This window comes from Gadus macrocephalus, chromosome 2 (genome assembly GCF_031168955.1).
Source record: "Gadus macrocephalus chromosome 2, ASM3116895v1".
In the NCBI taxonomy this organism is placed as follows: Eukaryota; Metazoa; Chordata; class Actinopteri; order Gadiformes; family Gadidae; genus Gadus; species Gadus macrocephalus.
In genome coordinates, this window is record NC_082383.1 from 22,838,954 (window position 1) to 22,862,192 (window position 23,239).

Consider the following 23,239-nt stretch of genomic DNA (forward strand, 5'->3'; position numbering starts at 1 on the left):
CTCTCTCTCTCCCTCTCTCTCTCCCTCTCTCCTCCCTCTCTCTCTCTCTCTCTCTCTCTCTCTCTCTCTCTCTCTCTCTCTCTCTCTCCCCTCTCTCTCTCTCTCTCTCTCTCTCTCTCTCTCTCTCTCTCTCTCTTCAGTATTTGTTGTTAGCTTCCTGTCACAGAGGAAGTGCCGCGCCCGCTCCCTTACTCCCCATTGGCTCCGGCTCTGAGGAACAGAGATTTGGCCATCAGAAGGGGGGGTGGGGGGGGTGGGGGGGGTAGGAGGGTCTATGTCGGGGGGGGCGGGGGGTGTGGTGTGTGGGGGGGGGGGGGGCCCAGAAGGATAGATAGAGGCCCCGCCGACATGGAGGGAAGGGAGAAGGGCACGAGAGGCGGCAAAACACGGCAGCAGCGCGGCCAGGGAGGAAGAGGGCGAGGGGCGAGCTCGGTGAGGAGGAAGGGCCAACCGAAGGGACGCCGCCGCCGCACAGACACATCTCCACTCCGACGGGGACAGGAAGTGAGCCGTGGTCGGACCCCCGGACGAGGCCGAGAGGCGCGGGACACATGAAGGCATGTTAAAAATAGCCAAAGAAATGCTTGACTTTTCCTGCGGTCTTGTGACGGAGTTATACTCCAGCGATACTCTATCGCTGCTTAACGACTCCTGTGTGTACCTGCGTTTGTTTGTGTGTGAGTGTGTGCGCGTATAGGTCATTTGGGCTTTATTCATATGCATGGATTGTGCTCGTATCATTTGCAGGATTGTTTCCTCTGTCAAAGTAGATACAGGAAACATGTGTTTTGGACCCTATACGGAATTATGAAGATCAGGAAGTTTGTTGTTATTGCGTTGTACTCACAATGTCACTGCATTGCATTTCATACTAACATTAGCGTTGCAATGCGGCCGCGTGTCTGACAACCTTACCCGGCCGTTGCATCCGGTTGCACAGCGCTCCCTTCTCCCAGAGGAAGGGCCTCTCCCGGCTCCGGTCCGGGCCTCTCCCGGCTCCGGCCCGGGCCTCTCCCCGGCTCCGGCCCGGCCCCTCTCCCGGCTCCGGTCCGGGCCTCTCCCCGGCTCCGGTCCGGGCCTCTCCCGGCTCCGGCCCGGCCCTCTCCCCGGCTCCGGCCCGGCCTCTCCCGGCTCCGGTCCGGGCCTCTCCCGGCTCCGGCCCGGCCCGGCCTCTCCCGGCTCCGGCCCGGGCCTCTCCCGGCTCCGGCCCGGCCCTCTCCCGGCTCCGGCCCGGGCCTCTCCGGGCTCCGGCCCGGCCTCTCCCGGCTCCGGCCCGGCCTCTCCCAATCCTTGTACCAGTGTCGTGGTGTCGGCCGACGCTGGGCAGGCTTTGGGGGGCGCCGAGCGGAGGGCTCAGCAGCACATGGGGGCCGGGCGAGAGAAGGGTGTGCTTGTTTCTCTGTGTCTGCGTGTGTGTGTGTCTGTGTCTGCGGTGTGTGTGTGTCTGTGTGGGTCGAGCATCATCAGTGCCAGGCTAGAGAAGTGAGTGCTTGTGGCTCTGTGTCTGTGTGTGTGTGTGTGTGTGTGTGTGTGTGTGTGTGTGTGTGTGTGTGTGTGTGTGTGTGTGTGTGTGTGTCTGTGTGTGAGCGTGCGTGCGTGCGTGCGTGCGTGCGTGTGTGTGTGCGCGCGTGTGTGTGTGTGTGTGTGTGTGTGTGTGTGTGTGTGTGTGTGCGCGTGTGTGTGTGTGTGTGAGTGCCTGTGTGGGTCAAGCATCATCCGTGCCACGACGGACACAACTGCGGCCGGTTCAGTGTATCGTTGTGATTGTGTTATTGTCCCTGTATTGTGTAAAATGCACGAATGTTGTACAGCTTGTTGTGTTGCATTTTTGCATTGCCTCTGAGTACAGTCGATACAGAAACGCTGAGTTCTGTACACTGATTACAATTGTAGAGTACAATAATGTATGAAAATCATTTAGTTTTTTTACAGCTGCCATTTGCTCCAAACGTGTTTCTATTCATTATATTTAAATCTGTTTTCTGATAGTCACCGCTAAGTCTTATGTGTTTTATGTGTGTGTTATGTGTGTAGCATTTAGAGATCGCCCCTTGAGTCAAGGTTGAATGTGACCTCGCAACCTCAGAATCTCTCTGGGTAGTTTGAATCTACTGTCAAATACAATAATCTGTTTAATTATATTCCAGAAAGTCATCCTCCCTTTCTTGTATGTTTTACTAAATGTTGAGATGTATTATTTTATAAACCTGTCACGCTCAACGCTTATGACAATGACCCAAAGAACCAATTAAAGTTGTAAATGCTAATTCACATTGTTCACAGGTGGACTAGCTTTAAGCGATAAATCCCATGCAGGTCTTTGTTATAATGGGAAACATGTAGGACAAAAAACTATTGAAAATACAAAATAATTAAAATGACCATGTAAAACAGTAATCTGGGTTCATCACATTGAAGATCCTATTGAATACAGCTTGTCCTATTTATATTGTTGCAACTATAATGTGTATATATGTTAGGCGGGGTAAAATAGAACAATATTTTACACATAAAAAGGAGGAACATAAAACTAATCAGGGCAAGAATTAGTATTTCGGGGATGCTCAAAATATATGTTTGCTATTGATGCCCGGTAACACTAAGTTTCACCTTAAATACAATTGTTCCATTCCATTGTCTAATTTAATACAATTTGATTACTTTCGCTGCGGGACTGAAAGAGACCATGAAAGTTTACCAATACAGGGACATCCTTGGATCAGTTACAGGAACTATGATTGTACTGTACAGTTGTATGTCTATCGTGACATGACGTCAGGCGTACATTACATTATTAGGAATTTTTGAAGGAAGACAATTATTGTGTAATGTAAACTTCCACTTATTCTTACTTAATCGGTAAAGTGGTAAAGAAACCGATCGCTGTTCTTGGAAGCCCGAATAATTCATGTGGAGGGTTGTACTTGGTGGCAGCGAGGGGGGACGGGTCTTGGGGAGTAGCCAGACCGCTCTCACAGACTGACTCACGCACACAGCCTCGCATGGGTCACCGGCAGCAGCAGTCAGACCAGTGTGCTACAGCTAGCTAGTGGGACTAGCATCCGCCGCTTAACTTGGACCACAAGAGACTCTGTTGTTGTTCTTTGGCGATTTGTGGAGAACACCCGGAAACGAAGTTAGATATGTATCGTGTGGACTTCTGCGTTTTAAATGCTTTTAATTAGGGCGAAACAAAAACACACTTGAGTTAAGTTTTGCTAAACTTGGCGGGGGCAGTGATTCAGTCTATTGGTTGGAGGAGCGACAGCAGATACCCTCCGAACGAGAGGGGCACGCGAACAAAGGTGAGATAAACATTCTAGAGCTGTCACTTTACGTCAACAAACAGGTGAACGCGAATTCGGTGAAAAATCCGCCGGTTTTTAAAACGCGGACTTGGGATAGTCGTGCTCGTGAATGACGTCACTGGGCAGTCCAAAACATCGTAGCACATTCTACCACAGTGACATAAAACAGGTGCACTATATTACAGGGACTCGTGCAATATAGGGCATATTAATAAAAGTAAAAAGACTTAAAATATAAAGATAAACAAAGAAAGAAAAGTACATAATTTTAGGTTTTTTTTCCTCCTACTAGTCCATTTTAACGCAAACGGTTTGTTTTTCGTGCAGTATATACAACTTTTTATAGTTTCACTTTGTACTTAGAAACTGATGTGTCGCTCTATTACGTTTAATACATATAATAAAAGAACATAGTTGAAATAGCTTATTATTGATGATCCATGATTATCATCCATTATCATTATCCATGCCTCGTCACAAAGTTTAAACTCTCGTTGCACATAGGCCTCCGGGCTGTCATAGGCATACTTTGATGAAGTGTGATTGTAACTTTTTAAATCAATATTCATATATATATATATATATATATATATATATATATTTATATTTATATATATTTATATGCACGCTTATGCCAGGTGTGTGTTAGTCGCTTGGAGCATCATATGAGAGGGACATGTTTCATGTTATGATGCTGCCTCAGGTGGGTTTATGTTGCTGCCTGGCATTGTGAAAGGCTGTAGATGTACACCTATATGAGTGGAATGTCGCCTAACCAGTAAGACCGAGTGTTTGTGAGTGTTTGCGTTTCCGAGCCCTTTGGCATGGCACCATCACCCCTTCAGCCACCAGTGATTTAAATAGATTCCTAGTCGTGATGGCTAGTTGGCAGCGGTAGCTACATTGCCATGTGACGACAGCGTAGGCCTTTCTAATGATGTTGTGAGTGACCAAGCAACATACCAAAATACCCTCTCTTCAACCCTGTTGTGGTTGCAAATTGGAGAACGTTTTTGTGCCTCTAACCCTAGCCAAAAGTAAAACCTAATGACATTTTTGATATAAATATATTTTCTAGTTTACACATCACATTCAATACACAATTCTTACTCAACTAATTAATAAGGTGTACCAGAAACCAAAGAGTGTAGAACAGTACTTTACTCATCCTTAAAGGCCCAGGGTTAGGGTTTGATGCAGTCAAAGGTTCCTTAAAAGCGTCTCTCCGTGCGTCCTGCTCTGAACAGCCGTGATGTCGGAGGACAGCGGGCGCCCTGCGTCCACGTCGTCCGTCTCCTCCATCTCCCTGCTGGAGATCAAGGGGGAGACGCGCCTGGTGCTCAAGGCCTTCCTGCGCAAGTCCCTGGACCTGCCCCTGGCCGAGCGGCCGGGCCGGGTGGGGGGCGCCTACAAGGACAACAGCCAATACAGGTACGTCCCCGGCCGGGAGGGAAGGCCCTGTTGGGGAGGTGGGAGAGCTGTCACGTGAGGGACGACCCGCGACGGGACAACCTTTCAAGGTGTTCTCATTAAATCAATCAGCTATGATGGCAATGTACTTCTACTTCTTGTTTTTGTGTTACAGAGGAAAGTTCTGGTCTATGTTCTACTGGAGGACTGTTGATGTTTGATTTGTGGCACATTGATTCAAAACTGTTTAAAGTTATTTAACAATAATGTTATAGACCCTCTTAGAATGTTATAGACCAATTAGGAGCAAATATTTAACAATTCTGCGGTATAGAGTGTAATTTGTTGTAAGTGGCATTGCTATTGCATCCATATATAGCTACTCATCAGCTATCGGTAAGTGAAATGCTCTTTGAGAACTACTTCTGCAGCTGTATGAGCTGACCAATCAACAATGAGCTGATTCAGAATGCAGACGTCCCCTCGGCTTACTGCCGACCCGTCGAGGCAACGCTCGCCTTATTGGTGCAGGGAGTCCATGTTGCCTGTCAATCACAGGTGGTCGAATTGGATGATGTTTGGGTTCAAATTCCTGCTCTCTTCTTCTCTTTTTTTTTTTGCTCTCTCTCTTTACAGCTCTCAATTTAACCGACGGACGGACGATGAGGCCAGCTCCGGCGATGAGAGGAAGAAAGGCTTGAAGAGCCTCATCCGGCGCACCATGCGGCGGCCCCCCAAAGACCCCGCCCCCGGGAACAAGGACCCCAACGGCTCCCTGGAGAAGGACGCGCGGCCCAAGGCTGCCCCCGGCCTCGCCGTGAACCGCCTCCGAGAGGTAGTCCATTCCGTCGTGGGTCTGCACTGCAGCGAGGCTAGGAGGCAACGTGTTCACGGGCATACGGCTATATCAGGATATTGATATCGTGAGGGAATATAGTAGTTGTTGTTTTTTTGAGTGTCTTTGAGACATTATAAATGAGTTATTATTAGGGGTGGGCCGTTATCGGCGTTAACGGCTGCGTTATTATATTTGATAACTCACCGTTGCCCAGTATAATTGACAGTTGTCAAGGTAAACGAAAGGATTTTTTGCCGTTTGCCATTTTAATCTAGATTAATTCCCAAATTAATCTAGATTAATTCCCATTTTAATCTAGTTTAATTCCCAAATTATTCTAGATTAATTCCAAAATTAATCTAGATTAAAAAAAAATATCTATGGCCACCACTAGTTATTATCATTATTTTTTTTATAAAAAGTCTCCCTTGTTTTATTTGAATTGAGCGTTCACAGTGCTGAGGTAAAGGCTCGTGGCAGATGAAGCTCTACTGTGTGGTGGTTCTGTCGTGGCCAAATGATGACGATAGATAACAAAGAGAAATGACCCCCCAAACAGGACGAGCCCTTCTCCCCGTCCTCCACGTCGGAGGAGGACAACGGGGAGCCCCGGCTGCACAAGAAGACCAAGAAGACCAAGAAGCTGAAGAAGCAGTTCTCTGATCTGTTCCGCCGCAAGAACCCCAAGGACTCTCCGGAGAAGACGGAGCCCCGGCCCCCGCGGCCCACCAAGCTGGCCCTCAACATCGGGCTGAAGGCCCCGGACCTCATCGACTCCCCCAGTAAGTTAGCCCCCCCCCCCCCCCCCCCCCACTCGACATCTCCCCTTGTAAAGACAAATGAGCACCAAGTGATGTCAGGACACAGCAAGGCCTAAAAAAAAATTTTGTTTGGTTCCGGTTTCCGACCGACCCTGTCAATTTATGTGCGACCCAAATTACTTTATGAGGTTTAAAAAACAAACAAAAAAAAAACTTTTTTTTTATTTTTTTATGCAAACTATAATCACGTTTTGGTACAGCACCTCTTCATTCTGTACAAGGATGAGCGAATTTTCTCGTTTTTAAATGAAAACAACCTACCTATCATTCGCTGCCGCTGGAAAAAATAAAATAAAAAAATAAAATAAATTCCCTACCTACCCATGACCTCAACTGACAACCAACAGGAACCAAACTTTTTTTTTTTTTAGGCCCAAGTACTACTAGTAGCCAGTTTAACGCACGATATAGCCATGAGTTTGTGGGGGGCAAGTTGTTGCAAACTATTCATTGTTATTTTCCATCCACATCATGTTAAGAATGTTCTTTATGAAATGCATTTTTGTGTGACTTTTATGGTGTGTGTGTGTGTGTGTGTGTGTGTGTGTGTGTGTGTGTGTGTGTGTGTGTGTGTGTGTGTGTGTGTGTGTGTGTGTGTGTGTGTGTGTGTGTGTGTGTGTGTGTGTGTGTGTGTGTGTGTGTGCGTGCGTGCGCGCAGACCACCCTCCTGAGTTCTACGAGGACGTAGCAGAGAGACTGGAAAGGATTGCCAAGCGGTCCAACACCACTAAGAGGATAGCTAGTCCGGTCGAAGCTCCAGCCGCCCTCGTGACCATCTCATCCACTGCCCAACCCACTGAACCTGGTGGCTGCAGAGACCTCATTCACACACACACACACACACACACACACACACACACACACACACACACACACTACTAGGCACCCATATATACCCTACACATAGCATAACAATTTAATTTGTTCTTTTTCCAGTTTTAACTAAGGACGAGGTGGTGAATCAGCTCATCACTGTTCTCTCCATGGAAGCAGATGCCATCACCTCAAAGGTATATATTTATATTTGCGTGAATACAGAGCCTCGACTCCACTTTCTTCCACATGTTGTAAGGCCTAAAAAAAAAAATTGTTTGGTTCCGGTTTCCGACCGACTCTGTCAATTTATGTGCTACCCATATTATTTTATGAGCTTTAAAAAAAACAAAAAAACGTTTTTTTGTTTTTTGTTGCAAACTATAATTACGTTTTTGTACAGCTCCTCTTCATTCTATACAAGGATGAGCGATTTTCCTTGTTTTTAATTGAAAACAACCTACCTATCATTCGCTCCCGCTGGAAAAAATTTAATAAATTCCCTACCTACCCATGACCTCAACAGACAACCAACAGGAACCAAACTTTATTTTTTTTTAGGCCTAATTGGCCAAAAATACATGTTATCGCATGTTTCTGGCGGTAACTCATAGCTTATCCTTCTGAAAATTGTCCCCAACATGACAATAAACTTCTAAATTAAACAAGTTTTCTGAAAACAATCGATGGGAAATCCAATGTGTTGCTCATCAGCTTCTGAACCCTACCAATGGATGGCATCCGTGTTCATTTCCCCCCCTATTGCCCTCCACTACCATGACACAGACATCATTTCCCCCCTATTGCCCTCCACTACCATGACACAGACATCATTCCCCCCCTATTGCCCTCCACTACCATGACACAGACATGCCCTACGTAGGGCATGTGCATGCATTGTGTTCACGCCTGTTATTATCAAACATGGGTCTACAGTGCCCCCTTGTGGGATGAGTTGGTATATAATCCTCCATCCACACTCAAATAACGGCACGCAACACCTCTGCTTCCTTCCAGCAGGGCTCTGTACTCTAAGACCAGGGTTTTATGGGTCAGCGTATGAATCATTTACAGGTCTGGAGAGTATAAAACATTGGAGATTTCTTTATTTGCTCTTCCCACAATGGGAAGTTTCTTATTTAAATCGACGTCATGCCAACAATAGCTTCTTGGTATGGAGGGTGTGCAGATTCCCTAGGAGGGTGGAAGAGTGAACGCCTGTTGCAGGCGTCCAGGGCACCTTGGGTGGTAACCTGGTTGTGCCACGTGCCCGCTGACCCCGACGTTAGGCCATGTACCCCCACCAGCTGCACCTCAAACACCCAGCGGTGACCATCTCTGTGGACCTCGTTAGGGGAAGCTATGAAAGCCTTCTTTGATCGTTGTCAAACACATTCTCGGTGTGTCGTTTAGCTTCTGCGTTTAAATGGTCCATGTTGCCTCCCTTGAAGGAACCCTGAAGTCCGAGCAGTCGGATATCATCCACGAGGTGGATATTAACACAAGGTTTTTGGACCGACCGTTTCCTGGACATGCATGTGGTGACGACCTGTATTCATATTTACGTGGATACGGTGATTGTGTACTCGGCCTTCATGGCATTTTTGTAGCTTTCAGGCGATCGCTCGGATGGAATCTGGAAGTTGGTGGAAAAAAACGTCCAAAGAGATGAAGGGAGGGTGAGGAAGTTCTTAGCATACGGAGTTGTGGGTTAAATGCCAGGAGCAGTACCTTCAAGGCTGGCGGCAAGCATTCGAGTTGAGGCGCAGAGCACACACTGACCTCACTTTAAACCAGTCAACAGTCCAACCGTATCAAATGGACAACCCCATGCTACCCCACCATTCAAAAGACTTGGAGAGGTTTACCCCTGATGATGTGTTGCAGACCGTTAAAAACGACTCTTAAGTTGGACCACGGGAGAATACATAAAAAACGTTGCTATTAGGTTTTGTCGCCCAAAATCTTCCAAGAGTTCAAGAGAAGAAACGTTTCAGACGGAGAAGGAAAGTCAAAACAAAGACAAGCCAGTTCCTGGTCCCCGCTAGGGAAGAGCTGCTGGGAGGAACGGCCTTCTCTGTACCACGGAGCCCTGTCCGTCTAGAAGAGGAGCAGGTAGACAAAGGAAGCCTTGAAGAAGTCCCAGAAGCAAAAGACCGAATAGGAGGTAGAGGAACTAAAAGACAAGCGGTGACATCTGGAGAGCAGTTCCTTAGGTTCAGGGGCGCGGCGGTGTGTGGAGCTGTCGCTGGTTTTTGTGTACTTGCATTCCTGAAGTGGAACGCGTGTGTTTCAAACTCGTTTAAATATCAACCATCACTTCCAGGAATTCTAGAAGAGTATCCAGACCCCCCCCTCACCTCCCTCCCCCTCCCCCTCCCCTCTCCCAGATCGAGTCGGACCCCTTCCTTCGCTCCAAGCTGACGCGCCTCTCGTACCCCTCCTTCGCCAAGCTCCTGGACGCCTTCAGCAACATCGAGGCGCAGCCCGCCGTCCCGCCGCGGCCGGCGCCGCCCCCCGGCGCCAGCCCCACCCTGCGCCGCGTGGCGGTCACCATGGAGGTGTCGCGCCGCGTGGTCACGGCCACCGGCGCCCAGCGCATGCAGGGCTACGCCGAGCGCTACATGGAGACCTTCGCTCCCTGGCTGAGGAGCCACGGCGGATGGGTGAGCGGGGAGAGACGGGGCCGGGCTGGGTGCTCCTCAAGCGGGGTTAAAGGGGACACGCCACGCCACCCGGTGGGGGTGGGGCTAGCCGTCACACGCCTCTTCTGACACCATCTAGCGGGCTCGTCTTCCTAGATGTGTGCTGGATAGATGAGCAGCGTTTGCCGCGGTCCACTGGGTAGGCTGGTAGACTGATCTATCCAGCACACATCTAGGAGGACACGCCCACTTGTGATGTCAGAAGAGGCCGGTTTGCACCGGCTAATGACACCCACGCCTGGTGGTATGAGATGTCAGCTTTAGGGCTACTTAAAGGGGCCGTTCGTTTCTTTGTTACTTGGCGAGACAGCTGGACGGGTAATGCAATGAGCATGTGCAGAGTAAAAAAAAGGCAATTCCAAATGGGGTTACTGGCCGTAATGACCGAGGCTCCAACATTCCTAGTATGTTACAGCGGAACTTTTTGCCCCAGAAACAAAAAACTGTCGATGAGCTTTCGGAAGCAGATTGGAATAACTGTGTTTCTACATTGGCCAGCCTACAGAGAACATTCAGCAAACGTTATGGACCAATTCTTTTTATGTTTACTAGTACTAGTTGAATGTTTGCTGTTGACAGCCAATGACGCTCCTAGATCCCGGCTTCAGCAACATGATTTGTTGAAACAGTCGATAAGGCTCGATAATCACACCAAACAGCTACTTTTTCGGGGTCTGCACATGCACGTTGAATTACAAAAAGGGGTCCAGCTGAAAGTCATTTCTGTAAATGATCTTTATCGCTAATTATTTTTAAATAGTTTTGCTCCATACTTTCTTCACTAACTGTGCACTGATGCCAGCCTGCGGGTTGTTCTGGTACCGTAACAGTGACTCTGACATTAGCCTTTTTTCCATTTCTCAGGAGAACATTGTCCATTTAGAGGAGGCTTCTGAGTTTGACTGAGAGGTCAGAGGAAACCTTCCCTAGTGGCCAACAGGGGTACGACCACTTCCTGAAAAGCCAAACCGTTTATCTCCCACCTGCTGGGAGAGAAGACGGCCCCGAGAGCAGCCATCTTTAGGTGCGGGGCATTGAAGAACGAAGGCTTCCTCGTTGAAGACGACATTGCAATGGTTTTGAAAGCATAAAAAACGTGAATACATGAATGAATGTATCATGAATCAGTTTGGAACATCCAGAAAGTCCTAATTTTGGGGTTTGGATTGAGCCCAGGTCAGTAGCCTCTAGGAGGTCGTTGCTTTTTATATGACACGTCTTTACAAGAACTGAACAAAGAACGTTTCTTAATGAGGGGTGGTACTGTTTACCATTGTAGGACCAATCAGTGCGAGGATGTGATCTCATCCAGGAACACACGATGCAGTCTGGTTGTTCTGGGCCCTCAGTCAAACCCCCCCTGAAACGGTTGAGAATACCGTGTCTTAACAAGCCTTTTTAAATTAGTGACGTGGAAAATAATGAACTGCGTGCACATCTTGCAGGCACAACCTTTTCTTTTTACTTTTAAATAAATATTTTATAATGCCAACACTAATGGCACAAAAGAATGTTTTTAAGCCATTGTCAACACACTCGCGGCTAGCAGTCGCCAGGCCGGACATTCTGAGCTCCGTGAACTATGCACATTTTAATTTATAGTAAGCACAGACAATGTCTCGACTCAATGCTCTATTTATTGATTTAAGAATGTTTTGCATGTTTTGTACGATTTAGTTTTTTTTTTAAACATTTTCTAATAAAACATTTTTTACAAAAAGTTATTTGTGCATTTGTGGTATTTGTGCTAGGCTTACTGCAATTTGATATTAATAAAAATAAGCACTTAATAAATACACTTTGAACAATACCATATTTATTTGAGTAACTCGACAAAAATACATTCAATAGATTACAGATCCAAAAACATTGTTGAAATGTCAATTTAAATTATGTGCACATTGACGCCATCTATCATTCATTGGTTTTTGTGATTTGTTTTTCAGTTCTGTGTACAGTAAAATTGTCATCTATACCTCTTTGGACGTTACTGACGTCTACATCGGTCTACGACTAACGATTGCCAAGAAATACTAAGTGGTAATCAATGTTATACAATGTGGACAGGGACATCAGTACATGAGTCATACGCTAAGCACATTTTAAGACATACGTTTTTGAACAACATCCTTGAGTCGCTTGCGAAGCTCACGGACACCGGTTTTGGTTGCCGTTGGTAACGGCTACGCAGCCGTTACCAACGGCAACCAAAACCTGTGGTGTTGGACCCCCCCGGTCATCAATCCTTCTGAAACCTTTTAATCAGTTTGAGCTTTTGAGACACAGTTGTCCCACAGTTGAATCATGTTGTCATGTGATCAGAGGGTTTTCAGCTATGTATGTACAGTTTGTGTATGTGTGGTTACGCTGTGATCACAGGACAGTCTATGATTCATCTGTTCATCTTCATCCCCCAGACTCAGTCCAGGTACTTCTCAGCGCGCAGGATCTGACAGTACATCAGCAGCGAGAAGACTAGAGCCAGAATCTGAGCAAGGAAAACACAATCGGTCACAATGAGGTCAGGATATCTAAGACTTAATAGTAGCATCCTGGTTTACTTCTGTCGGCTAAAAGACACAGTTTCAAACATCAATTATGGTTTTTAGTACAATCTAAACAAAAAAACTAAACTCAATATTTTTTTTTAATTTTTTAAATATCTGTCCTAAATGTATCCTTATATGTACTTCTCTTTTGTCGATGCCTCTCTTACTTTCCCGTCTCCCCTTAAACTGTTAACCGTCATCTCCTTCATTTCTGCTCTCCCTAGTGTTAAAGACTGCCGTGTATCGTATGCTACCCAGGATGACCTTACAGTCACTCTTCAATAAGACGTCTGAACTCGAGGCCCACCGCCACGCCCTCCCCACGCTGAACCAGACGGGACCAGTGACTACCTGAACGATCCCGATGCACACCCCAAACACCAGGACCGAGGGGATGTTGTCCAGCAGCCAGTTCCTGGCCTTCTGATAGCAGGCCTGGGGGGGGGGGGGGGGGGGGGTAGGATAAACACCACACCGTCAGGAGGAGCGAAGAGGGTTCAAGCGTCCAGCCGTGGATCATCATGTTACAAGAACTCGATGGTGAGCAGCAGGAATAGAGCCCAACAAGTTAACCACAAGGCAGAGAGAGGCTGGAGTTGGACCAGAAGCATCCGTGACGTCGACCGGCTGTGAGGGATTGCATCGCTGCCGCGGTGAGCGTCGAATTCCAAGCATTCCCGTGTGTGTGGAAGACTATACTGTACCCATGCATGCGCACAACACACACATCTGGAATGCAATCCCTGGGAGCCCAGCTTTCACAACATGATGACCCCCCCCCGCCTCCCACACACACACACACACACACACACACACACACACACACACACACACACACACACACACACACACACACACACACACACACACACACACACACACAGTCTGTTGCCCAACACCCCACCCCTCCCTCCACCCTACTCATACTGTCTGTTGCCCAACACCTCACCCTGGGCCCCCCTGAACGTACACCTCGGCCCCCCACTGTAAGCCCTACACCCGCTCCTCCGGGATCCTCGCTCCTGAACGAGGTCCAGTCATCGGCCCCCAGCTCGCTCACCAGGTGGTCGTCCAGGAGGGTTGCTCAGGCTTCAGTCGGGTCGGCTGTTAGCCTCGGCAGCCAGGAGACCCCCAAACCCTAACCCTAACCCCCCAACAACAGACATCTGCCCCCAACAACAGACATCTGCCCCCAACAACAGACATCTGCCCCCAACAACAGACATCTGCCCCGGGATCCAGTTCTTATAATGCACCGGTATGCCCCAACACAACTCCCCAACACAACACTACAACACAACTCCCCAACACAACACTACAACACAACTCCACAACACAACACAACTCCCCAACACAACACTACAACACAACTCCACAACACAACAACAGAACAAGACTACTCCCCAACACAACTCCCAAACACAACACTCCAACACAACAGAACAACACAAGACTACTCCCCAACACAACACAACACAACTCCACAACACAACAACACAACCCCCCAACCCAACAGAACCCCCCAGCCCCGGGCCCCCCGGCCCCCCGGCCCGCCCGGTGCGGGGTCCCCCTCACCTCGCTCCAGCCGTCCACACACTGGTGCGCCCCCACTGAGCAGCAGGACGAGGGCAGCGTGTGGTTCAGCACCCCGTACCAGTCCGTCTTGTTCGTGACGCCGCAGCACTTGAACTGCGGGCAGGGGGAGGGACAGACACGCACACTGTCATTACACACACTGTCATCACACACACACACACACACTGTCATCACACGCACACTGTCATCACACACACACACACACACTGTCATCACACACACACACACACACTGTCATCACACACACACACACACACTGTCATCACACGCACACTGTCATCACACACACACACGCACACTGTCATCACACACACACTGTCATCACACACACACGGTCATTACACACACTGTCATTACACACACACACACACTGTCATCACACGCACACTGTCATTACACACACACTGTCATCACACACACACACACACTGTCATCACACACACACTGTCATCACACACACACACACACTGTCATCACACACACACACACACACTGTCATCACACACACACACACACTGTCATTACACACACACACACACACACACACTGTCATTACACACACACACACACACACTGTCATTACACACACTGTCATTACACACACACACACACTGTCATCACACGCACACTGTCATTACACACACTGTCATCACACACACACACACACTGTCATCACACGCACACTGTCATCACACACACTGTCATTACACACACACACACACACTGTCATTACACACACACTGTCATTACACACACACTGTCATCACACACACACTGTCATCACACACACACACACACACACTGTCATTACACACACACTGTCATTACACACACACTGTCATCACACACACACTGTCATCACACACACACTGTCATCACACACACACACACACACACACTGTCATTACACACACTGTCATCACACACACACACACACTGTCATCACACGCACACTGTCATCACACACACACTGTCATCACACACACACACACACACACTGTCATTACACACACACTGTCATTACACACACACACACACACTGTCATCACACACACACACACACACTGTCATTACACACACTGTCATCACACACACACACACACACTGTCATCACACGCACACTGTCATCACACACACACTGTCATCACACACACACACACACTGTCATTACACACACTGTCATTACACATACACACACACTGTCATCACACACACACACACACTGTCATTACACACACACTGTCATTGCACACACACTGTCATCACACACACACTGTCATTACACACACACTGTCATCACACGCACACTGTCATTACACACACACTGTCATCACACACACACACACACTGTCATTACACACACACACACACACACTGTCATTACACACACTGTCATTACACACACACTGTCATTACACACACACTGTCATTACACACACACTGTCATTACACACACACACACACTGTCATTACACACACACTGTCATTACACACACACACACACACACTGTCATTACACACACACTGTCATTACACACACACTGTCATTACACACACACTGTCATTACACACACACTGTCATTACACACACACTGTCATTACACACACACTGTCATCACACACACACACACACTGTCATTACACACACACACACACACACACTGTCATTACACACACTGTCATTACACACACACTGTCATTACACACACACTGTCATTACACACACACTGTCATTACACACACACTGTCATTACACACACACTGTCATTACACACACTGTCATTACACACACACTGTCATTACACACACACTGTCATTACACACACACTGTCATTACACACACACTGTCATTACACACGCGGGATTCCTCTGGGCGTACTTCACTCACACCGTCGTTGTTGTTGTTGTTTGTTGTAATATCTTACTTCTCGTGAATTCTTTTATTTAGGAAGCGAGAAGGAGAAGAAAAAAGAGGAGTTTGAGGCTGGGAGGAGAGAAGGAATCTGGAAGAGAAGCAACGAAACAAGAAGAGGAACGAAAACAGAGAATCTTTCACGACTTACCTGGTTCTAGGTGAGTGGGAGAGAGAGAGAGAGAGCGAGAGAGACACAGAGAGAGAGAGAGAGGTATTTGAAAGACAAAAGGTCGCCCTTGTTCGGTTGGTGAAACACGGTGTGAGTCCGGTCCGGTCAGAAGAGCAGCTTCAAACTAACTTGTTGGTGACTAGACCGGGGGTGTTGCGTTGGTGTTTAAGGTCTGGGATGAGGCAAACCTCCGTCCTTTAGCCGTTTAATCACCCCCCCCCCCCCCCCACACCCTGATGATACGTCCCCTCCTACACGTCCACAGGCCTAGGGGTGTGCCTATCTACTGAACCCCTGCCTCGTGTGTGTCTGGAGTGGATAATATCTCAGCGGGACGGGGGCCAGACAGTGGGGGGTTTGGGGGGGTGTATCCATCCTAACCATCTTCTGAACGTTGTCCCAGGACTTCTTCAGGCCCTCATCACTCGTGTAGCTCTTCATCGCCTCCTTCAACTCGTCCTGCGCTTTGGTGTCCAGCTGAGGGGAGGGAAAGACAGCAACGTGTCACACGGTGATCCAGAAGGGTGGCTCATGATATAGATATGGATAAGGACGTTTTTTAAATTAGCCATATAGCTGTGTTCATTTATACCAGCGTAGCAAACACATGTTTTTAGTAAGATAACCTATGATGAGATATACTAAGTGATATGCTGCTGCACAGGTATTTAATCATGCACATTTTCTACAGTGTTTTTTTTTTTATTTTTTTTTTTTAAAACAGTGGACCGGCACAACAACACACAGATGTGTTCATCCCAGCCTGTGGATCCGGGCCTTACCGTATTGTGGAAGATGTGTATCACCAGCACTAGCGTCACCTCTGTCAGAACCAGGAGCAACAGGATCACAAAGAACTGCAAGACAATAGAGCTATTTTTTATCCTTCACAGGGGCAAAACAGTTAATGCAAATGAAATGACGGAATTAAGTGAACATGGCAACAGAAAAGCACAGAGATCCTCCCCATAACACATACAGCTGCTGTACATTACAAGTGAGAACACACGTGAAATTCAAGCTCAGAGCGCATCACTCGCATAACTACAAAGACAGAGAGGTTAGCGTAGCCCATAATGTTCCTGAATATCGGACATGCGTGCGCAATTTCTGTTTTCTTTAGCCTCTAAAGACGATGCATATGAACTGTCTTGGGTTTAAAGGTGAAACAGTTGTTACATTCCCCTCTCTAGATAAGACGGCGTGCTCTGCGTATCTCGTGACCTCGTCCACGACCCCACCCGCCCCGTGCGTCACGTGTTGGCGCTGTGGTGGGTCAGTGAGTCGTAGCGTGGGGTCACCGTCATGAGGAGGCAGCGTTGCTCCTTCAGCGCGCCGAGGCAGCCCAGGAAGCCCGTGACCATGGTGACGCCGCCCGCCACCAGCAGCAGGTTGGCGGCGGAGAGCGAGGGGAAGGACAGCGGCAGGGAGGAGAACTCGGCCTGGGTGAAGGACAGCCACACCCCAACGCCAAACAGACCGCAGCCGCCCAGCTGCGCACCCGAGGGGGGAAAGAGGGTTTGAACGTTGGTCAGGGTGAGAACCAGGAGTTAAAATGGCTTTCGCTTTGAGGTGACGTACTATACCACCGGGTGTGAGTGGGATTGGCCGTTACAAGCCGTTTAAAAAATCGGCCTCTTCTGACATCACAAGTTGTCAAGTTAACAAGGTGTGTGACGGAGAGATGTGTGACGTTTGCTACGGTGTAGACTGTGTGCTGCATAGACTGATCTATGCAGCACACATCTAGGGGGACACGCCCAGTTGTGATGACAGAAAAGGCAGCTTTTCAAAACGGCTTGTTTTGAAAAGCCGTTTTGAAAACGGCTTTTCACTCATGTCACTCATACCTGGTGCTATAATATGTCACCTTTAAACTAAACACAAATATGCATGTTCAATGCCAATCACAAAAATTTCAATAGCATTTAATGAAATCGGTTAAAATGTGTTTTTCTGTTGATATATATTGCCTGCAAATAAATTTGCAGATGTTTCCCTAACAATCAGTCTTTTGGTGGTTTCGTCAGTTGATCAGCCACAAAACCCAGTAGTCCTCACTGAAAGGCTGAAGGTCTAAGCTTGGAATATTACTGGATGTTATTAAACTGGAAGGATATTTTTGCTTCAAATCCAAATTTCAAATCCATGAAAATACTTTTGGCCTAGTTTGAACACTCTGGGGCATTTCTTGTAGCCCCCGTGTGTGTGAGTGATATGAAGAGCATTGATATTTTCCAGATGCTCCTCCGAGCAATGAGCAGGTCCTCTCCTGTAATCTAGCCTTGTGCTTTTAATCACAAGGCTAGAATCATTGCAGCCTTCTGCAGGGTAAAGTCAAGGACATGGTTCTGATTCACGACCGTTCGCCGTCCTTTAAGGGGCTGACTCATTCCAGTCTAGTGTGAACACCTTGAACTGGTTTAGTTGGACTATATCGATGGTTGGGAGACGCACAGTCTGAACCCTTGAACAATACCTGCATCATTTAATGATTAAAAGAAAATAATGGTTTATTTTATTTTATTCGTTAAATAATGCAGTTATTGTTTTCTAGATCTATGAACAAAAGCAAAGCCGTGTTGGCCAAAGTATAGATCACAAGAAACCTGGTAGGATCGGAAATTCATCAACAGAATGTCAACAAAAATTACCCAAAATGTGACTGAATTTGACAATATCATCAGCATCAGGCCCTGTAGTAAACATGTTACTACAATACAAGCGAATCGTTCTATATTTGAATTGAACGCCTTCTGTTGCCAAACCTCAGCAACCATCATGTAGCTTTGCCAATGGGAATGGGTGTGTGCTCCTGTTGGCTTTCTGGCAGCGTCAACGTTTCTGTCAGTGTACTTAAATATCTCTGAGTCAGCGACAAAGAGATATATAGTATCATATTAGTATTATATGATCATTTTATTGATTCTCGCAATTCAATTCTTTGTTATCGAGCCTTATGGATGAAGGATGATAAAAAACTATTCAAAACAACTTTGGATCAACAAAGAGTCATTCACATTTTTTATCTTCCTCTTTGTGAGTCTCTTTGCAGTAATCACTGAAACTCTGCTTTTCGGTGTAGGGCTTTTAAACTTGCTGTTTGTCATTTTTTTACATTCACAAATCGTAGTAGACTGCACTTTGATTTCCTTTGAATCGCTGATTTCATATAACTGAGATGTACAGATATAGAAAAGCCATTACCAGCATGCAAATATATTGTTGACAGTTTTGAGTCGTAAAACTAACATGCACAGGGTTAAAAAAAAAAAAAAAAGGGAGGACAAATGCTATTGTAAAAAAGTCATAAAACAAAATGTTTTGCTAGATTTGAGTCAGAACATTCTCAAAAAAGTTTTCCTTAAAAGGAAATATTTCAGTTGCAGCAACTGCAAGCTGTTCGTCAACTCTTTTGTTTAAGTAGTCATTTCTGCTTTGTTTGACTACACTGTCCCAGCGTCTAGCTTCTACAAGACATTGGATGCTGATGCAGAGATAGTGCTGTTCGATTCTTTATGCATAGGATAAACGCCAAAGCAACACCCGACTAGGTAAAGAGTCGAAGGAGTACGAACCCAAAAGATGAGGTTGAAGACAAACATCAGATACTTGACACAGCACAGGCACGTCCGAGACACCGACATTCTGAGAGAGAGAGAGAGAGAGAGAGAGAGAGAGAGAGAGAGAGAGAGAGAGAGAGAGAGAGAGAGAGAGAGAGAGAGAGAGAGAGAGAGAGAGAGAGAGAGAGGGGATAGAGTGCAGTAATTATAACTATTAAAAATGTTGTTGTTTTCCAGGCTCTTCCTTTTTGTTTGTGTGTCGTTGCATGACTGCTTTAGTGTGGTCAAATAATTGACTGGAGAAGAGTTTTTTTTAATGTTTTGTTGTGGTACACTTATGTTGTTGCTTTACTCTGTGTGTGTGTGTGTGTGTGTGTGTGTGTGTGTGTGTGTGTGTGTGTGTGTGTGTGTGTGTGTGTGTGTGTGTGTGTGTGTGTGTGTGTGTGTGTGTGTGTGTGTGCGCGTGTGTCTGTGCGTGCGTGTGTGTATGAGTGTGGGTGTGTGTGTGTGCGTGTGTCTGTGCGTGTGCGTGTGTATGAGTGTGGGTGTGTGTGTGCGTGTCTTTTTGCAGCATTGCTTGCTCGTTGCAATGTTTCTACTCTGAACACTGGAACCCTTCTTTACATCGATTTCTTCACGACACATCTTTTACCCTCTGCCTGTTTACGTCCTAATTGCGTTGAAACACACACTTTGCACGGTACTGTTTTATTGTGGTACGGTCCGCCTGTGTCTGAACCTGTCATCAGTGGACATTCTACTACATAACCAGGTGCATGCACCAGGATTACAGTGTTTGGATGACCAAGTGGCCCTTAAAGTGACCCCCACTCAGCCAACCTTGCTGGCCAAACAGGAAGTCGGTCTCCTGACAGGAAGGAAGCTCCCTCCCCTGCTCGGGGGATGGGGACGGGGATAGGGGAGGCAGGGTTTGGGGTCGTAATAATAGCAAATGGCTGAGCGGATTGGTGACTCACCCTGCAAACCAGTACGACTCATTCATGCCGTCATTCCCCGCTCTCCCACCACCGGCCCCAGTCTGACCAGTGCAGCCACAACAAGCAGAGGGGACTCAGTCCCTTGTGTTCGACGGAGGACTACATGGCCATGAGATGGATTTTATAATTACTGTTTCTAACGACCGTTAACGATCTCATCACATGACTCGCTCATGTGATGAGATCGTTAACGGTCATTATAAACAGTTGCAGAGCTATAATTCAGAAGACTTGGCTTTGGCAAACCGGTCTTTTCGTTTTGAGCCATGTTGAGAATCTGTTTTGACTCCCTTGTTGCACTGCAGCCTTTTAAAGATCATATAGAGTCAAGATGATGTGTGTGTCTTGATTCTCGACAAACACAAATCAGTCCTTAATAAGGTTGAGCTGCTTAATATCTCTGGATGGTGGAAAGATGGTATATGAATGTTTTTATAGGCCTAATGCTATCAAGATGCAGAATAGATGGCTTGTCTGTTCCTCTAATATAGAATGAGTCACTGTGGTGTTTTAAATGGCAGCTCCAAGCATTATACGCCACAGGATTCCAGATACCCTACTGGCACCAGCACCATATTTCCAGTTAAACTTTCCACTGAAGATTGCACTCTTTACACAGCATTTTATTTTTATTTTGTTATTTGATGAACAAACGTAGGACTACAGTATATGCTATTCTTATCCTACAAAGCTTTCCTGTTTCATAGTTTGAACAGGTTGGTGCATTCAAAGAATTATCCTTTACAATGGGTTATCGTCATTATTCATACAGTACTCAAATTATAATTCATGAGTTAAACAATAAGGCTTTTGTGTTTGCTGTTTGTGCACGGGTGCACCCAAAACACACTTAAAATGCACTTTACCTGAAGCTTGCTCTTTCAGGGCTTAAGGGAAGAAACTTTATTCCAATCTCTTTTCTTTTTCTTCTCCGTGTAAATCAGTATAGATTTCCTTTTGGATGGTATGAAACAAGCATGTGAGATAACAACTGGAATTTTCTGTTTCCCACTCTTTTTCTTCTTCCCCGTCTTTCTGTTCTGTCTCTTATACTTGATCCGTCTCGTCTCTCCCTACAGTCTTCTCCTCCTCCTCAGGTTCACGCACAGACTGCAGTAATCCTGGCTATTCTCCTCACTCTCGACGGGAGTTCAGTTACACAAGACTTTGGTTTTCAACTCCCTCTGGCGTTTTCGCTGCAGCTCGCTAAACAACCTCTTTCTTTCCCTCTCTCTCTCTCCTCTTGCTCTACCTCCCAATCCCTTCCAGATGTCGGTGCCACCCCCCCCCCCCCCCCCTCCCCCACCGTCACCACCATTCTTGTCCTAACCCTTTAACTCACATCAACCATCCGACTGGTCAGGAAAGGGAGGAAGTGTGCGTGCGGGTGTGCATGTGCGCGTGTGTGTGTGCCTGTATATGTGTGCCTGTGTGTGTGTGTGTGTGTGTGTGTGTGTGTGTGTGTGTGTGTGTGTGTGTGTGTGTGTGTGTGTGTGTGTGTGTGTGTGTGTGTGTGTGTGTGTGTGTGTGTGTGCCTGTGCGTGTGCGTGTGCGTGTGTGTGTGTGTGTGTGTGTGTGTGTGTGTGTGAGAGAGACAGGGAGATTGGAGGGGGGATTGTGGGGGTTACCCAGAATATAATCTCGGATCTAGCAGTCCTACTATAACAGCAGAACTTCGTGAAGGGGACAGCACGGAGCCCAGGTCGCAAACCACTGCAAGGGGGACAGTTATAACTTAAACGCATTGTTTCCTGTTTCGTTTCGATGAAAACTCATTCGAGGGAGTAGATGAAACTTTCAGAATGGGATTCTAACTACCTCTATTTCCACATATGACCTGGCTTGGTCTGAGATCTTTTCTTATAGGCCTACTTTATTTTAAGATTTACTCTTGCCGGCCGAGTTTTAGTCCGCTAATTTCGATTTTACAAATCCCTGCCTCCAGCAACAGGAATCTAAAGTGAAACACCACGTTTACATATGTGAGCAGCTCGGCCATCAGCCATTAGATATTAATCTAACGTCTGTTTTTTCGATCTACCAAGAATGTAGATACGAATGTACGAATGTATATGTATTTATGACGTTTTCTGTTCTACAAAACCTAAAAAAAAAAAAGGCAAGAACTACGTTTTAGCACACGACTCAATGACGCCACCTGCTGGTTAGAACCAGATCAATATTATTAAGAATAGACTGTTTATGTGAGAAGGGTCCAGCTGCAGGCTTGGGCGTTTCCGTCATGACACAAGAACGCCCTTTAGGCGTTCCTGGTAGCGTTTCATCGACCAATCACGAGGTGTTTCGCAAGGCATACTGCGAAGCACAGTCGCAAGGCATACTATGCTTTCCTTCATTAATGGCAATTTTACCTCTCTCATTAGATTTAGCAATCATGGAGCCCCCACTTGGCTAACGTTAGTTCTATGCTACCCGTACTTGAAACTGCTGTTTGAGAAAAATCTAACTAGCGTATGTTTCGGATGTTGACAGCCGTGCGAAGAAGAAGGGGTTCGGTGTTGACGGTGAAAGTTAGGCCGGTTTATAGCAGAGT

At 46.8% G+C, this 23,239-nt stretch overlaps 2 protein-coding genes and 1 long non-coding RNA gene across 4 annotated transcripts; 2 read left to right on the forward strand and 1 right to left on the reverse strand.

Moving 5' to 3' along the window:
• Positions 1 to 1,408: 1,408 nt before the first annotated feature.
• Positions 1,409 to 11,619, forward strand: bcl2l12 (BCL2 like 12). Of its 2 annotated transcripts, none has more exons than XM_060045919.1 (8): positions 1,409 to 3,305; positions 4,556 to 4,739; positions 5,355 to 5,553; positions 6,116 to 6,338; positions 7,036 to 7,182; positions 7,314 to 7,387; positions 9,581 to 9,856; positions 10,760 to 11,619. In XM_060045919.1, exons 2-8 carry the CDS (start codon positions 4,561 to 4,563, stop codon positions 10,799 to 10,801), a joined length of 1,140 nt encoding a protein of 379 aa, XP_059901902.1. In that variant the 5' UTR covers positions 1,409 to 3,305; positions 4,556 to 4,560; the 3' UTR covers positions 10,802 to 11,619. The 2 variants fall into 2 exon arrangements, with proteins under 2 accessions (XP_059901902.1, XP_059901901.1); XM_060045918.1 differs by having other exon boundaries at positions 1,410 to 3,305; positions 5,355 to 5,556.
• Positions 11,620 to 11,689: 70 nt separating this feature from the next.
• tspan4b (tetraspanin 4b) lies at positions 11,690 to 21,940 on the reverse strand. Its single transcript, XM_060045920.1, has 8 exons — positions 21,552 to 21,940; positions 19,703 to 19,772; positions 17,426 to 17,617; positions 16,907 to 16,981; positions 16,506 to 16,601; positions 14,020 to 14,133; positions 12,796 to 12,879; positions 11,690 to 12,383 (listed from the first exon to the last, which is right to left on the reverse strand). The coding sequence occupies exons 2-8, from the start codon at positions 19,769 to 19,771 to the stop codon at positions 12,315 to 12,317; spliced, it is 699 nt and encodes a 232-aa protein (XP_059901903.1). The 5' UTR covers position 19,772; positions 21,552 to 21,940; the 3' UTR covers positions 11,690 to 12,314.
• LOC132453049 (uncharacterized) lies at positions 13,475 to 16,961 on the forward strand. Its single transcript, XR_009524566.1, has 3 exons — positions 13,475 to 13,702; positions 16,185 to 16,635; positions 16,849 to 16,961. It is a non-coding gene; the product is annotated as an uncharacterized LOC132453049 (long non-coding RNA).
• Positions 21,941 to 23,239: the final 1,299 nt, after the last annotated feature.

Coding starts and splice junctions, on each gene's coding strand:
- bcl2l12 (XM_060045918.1), top strand. CDS start 4,561: ATGTCGGAGGACAGCGGGCGCCCTGCGTCCACGTCGTCCGTCTCCTCC. Junction 5,557..6,115: donor TGAACCGCCTCCGAGAGGTA/GTCCATTCCGTC, acceptor CCCCCCAAACAG/GACGAGCCCTTCTCCCCGTC. Junction 9,857..10,759: donor TGAGGAGCCACGGCGGATGG/GTGAGCGGGGAG, acceptor TCCATTTCTCAG/GAGAACATTGTCCATTTAGA.
- tspan4b (XM_060045920.1), bottom strand. CDS start 19,771: ATGTCGGTGTCTCGGACGTGCCTGTGCTGTGTCAAGTATCTGATGTTT. Junction 14,134..16,505: donor GGGACAACGTTCAGAAGATG/GTTAGGATGGAT, acceptor CCCTGCCCGCAG/TTCAAGTGCTGCGGCGTCAC. Junction 12,384..12,795: donor TGTGCATCGGGATCGTTCAG/GTAGTCACTGGT, acceptor TTCCTTGCTCAG/ATTCTGGCTCTAGTCTTCTC.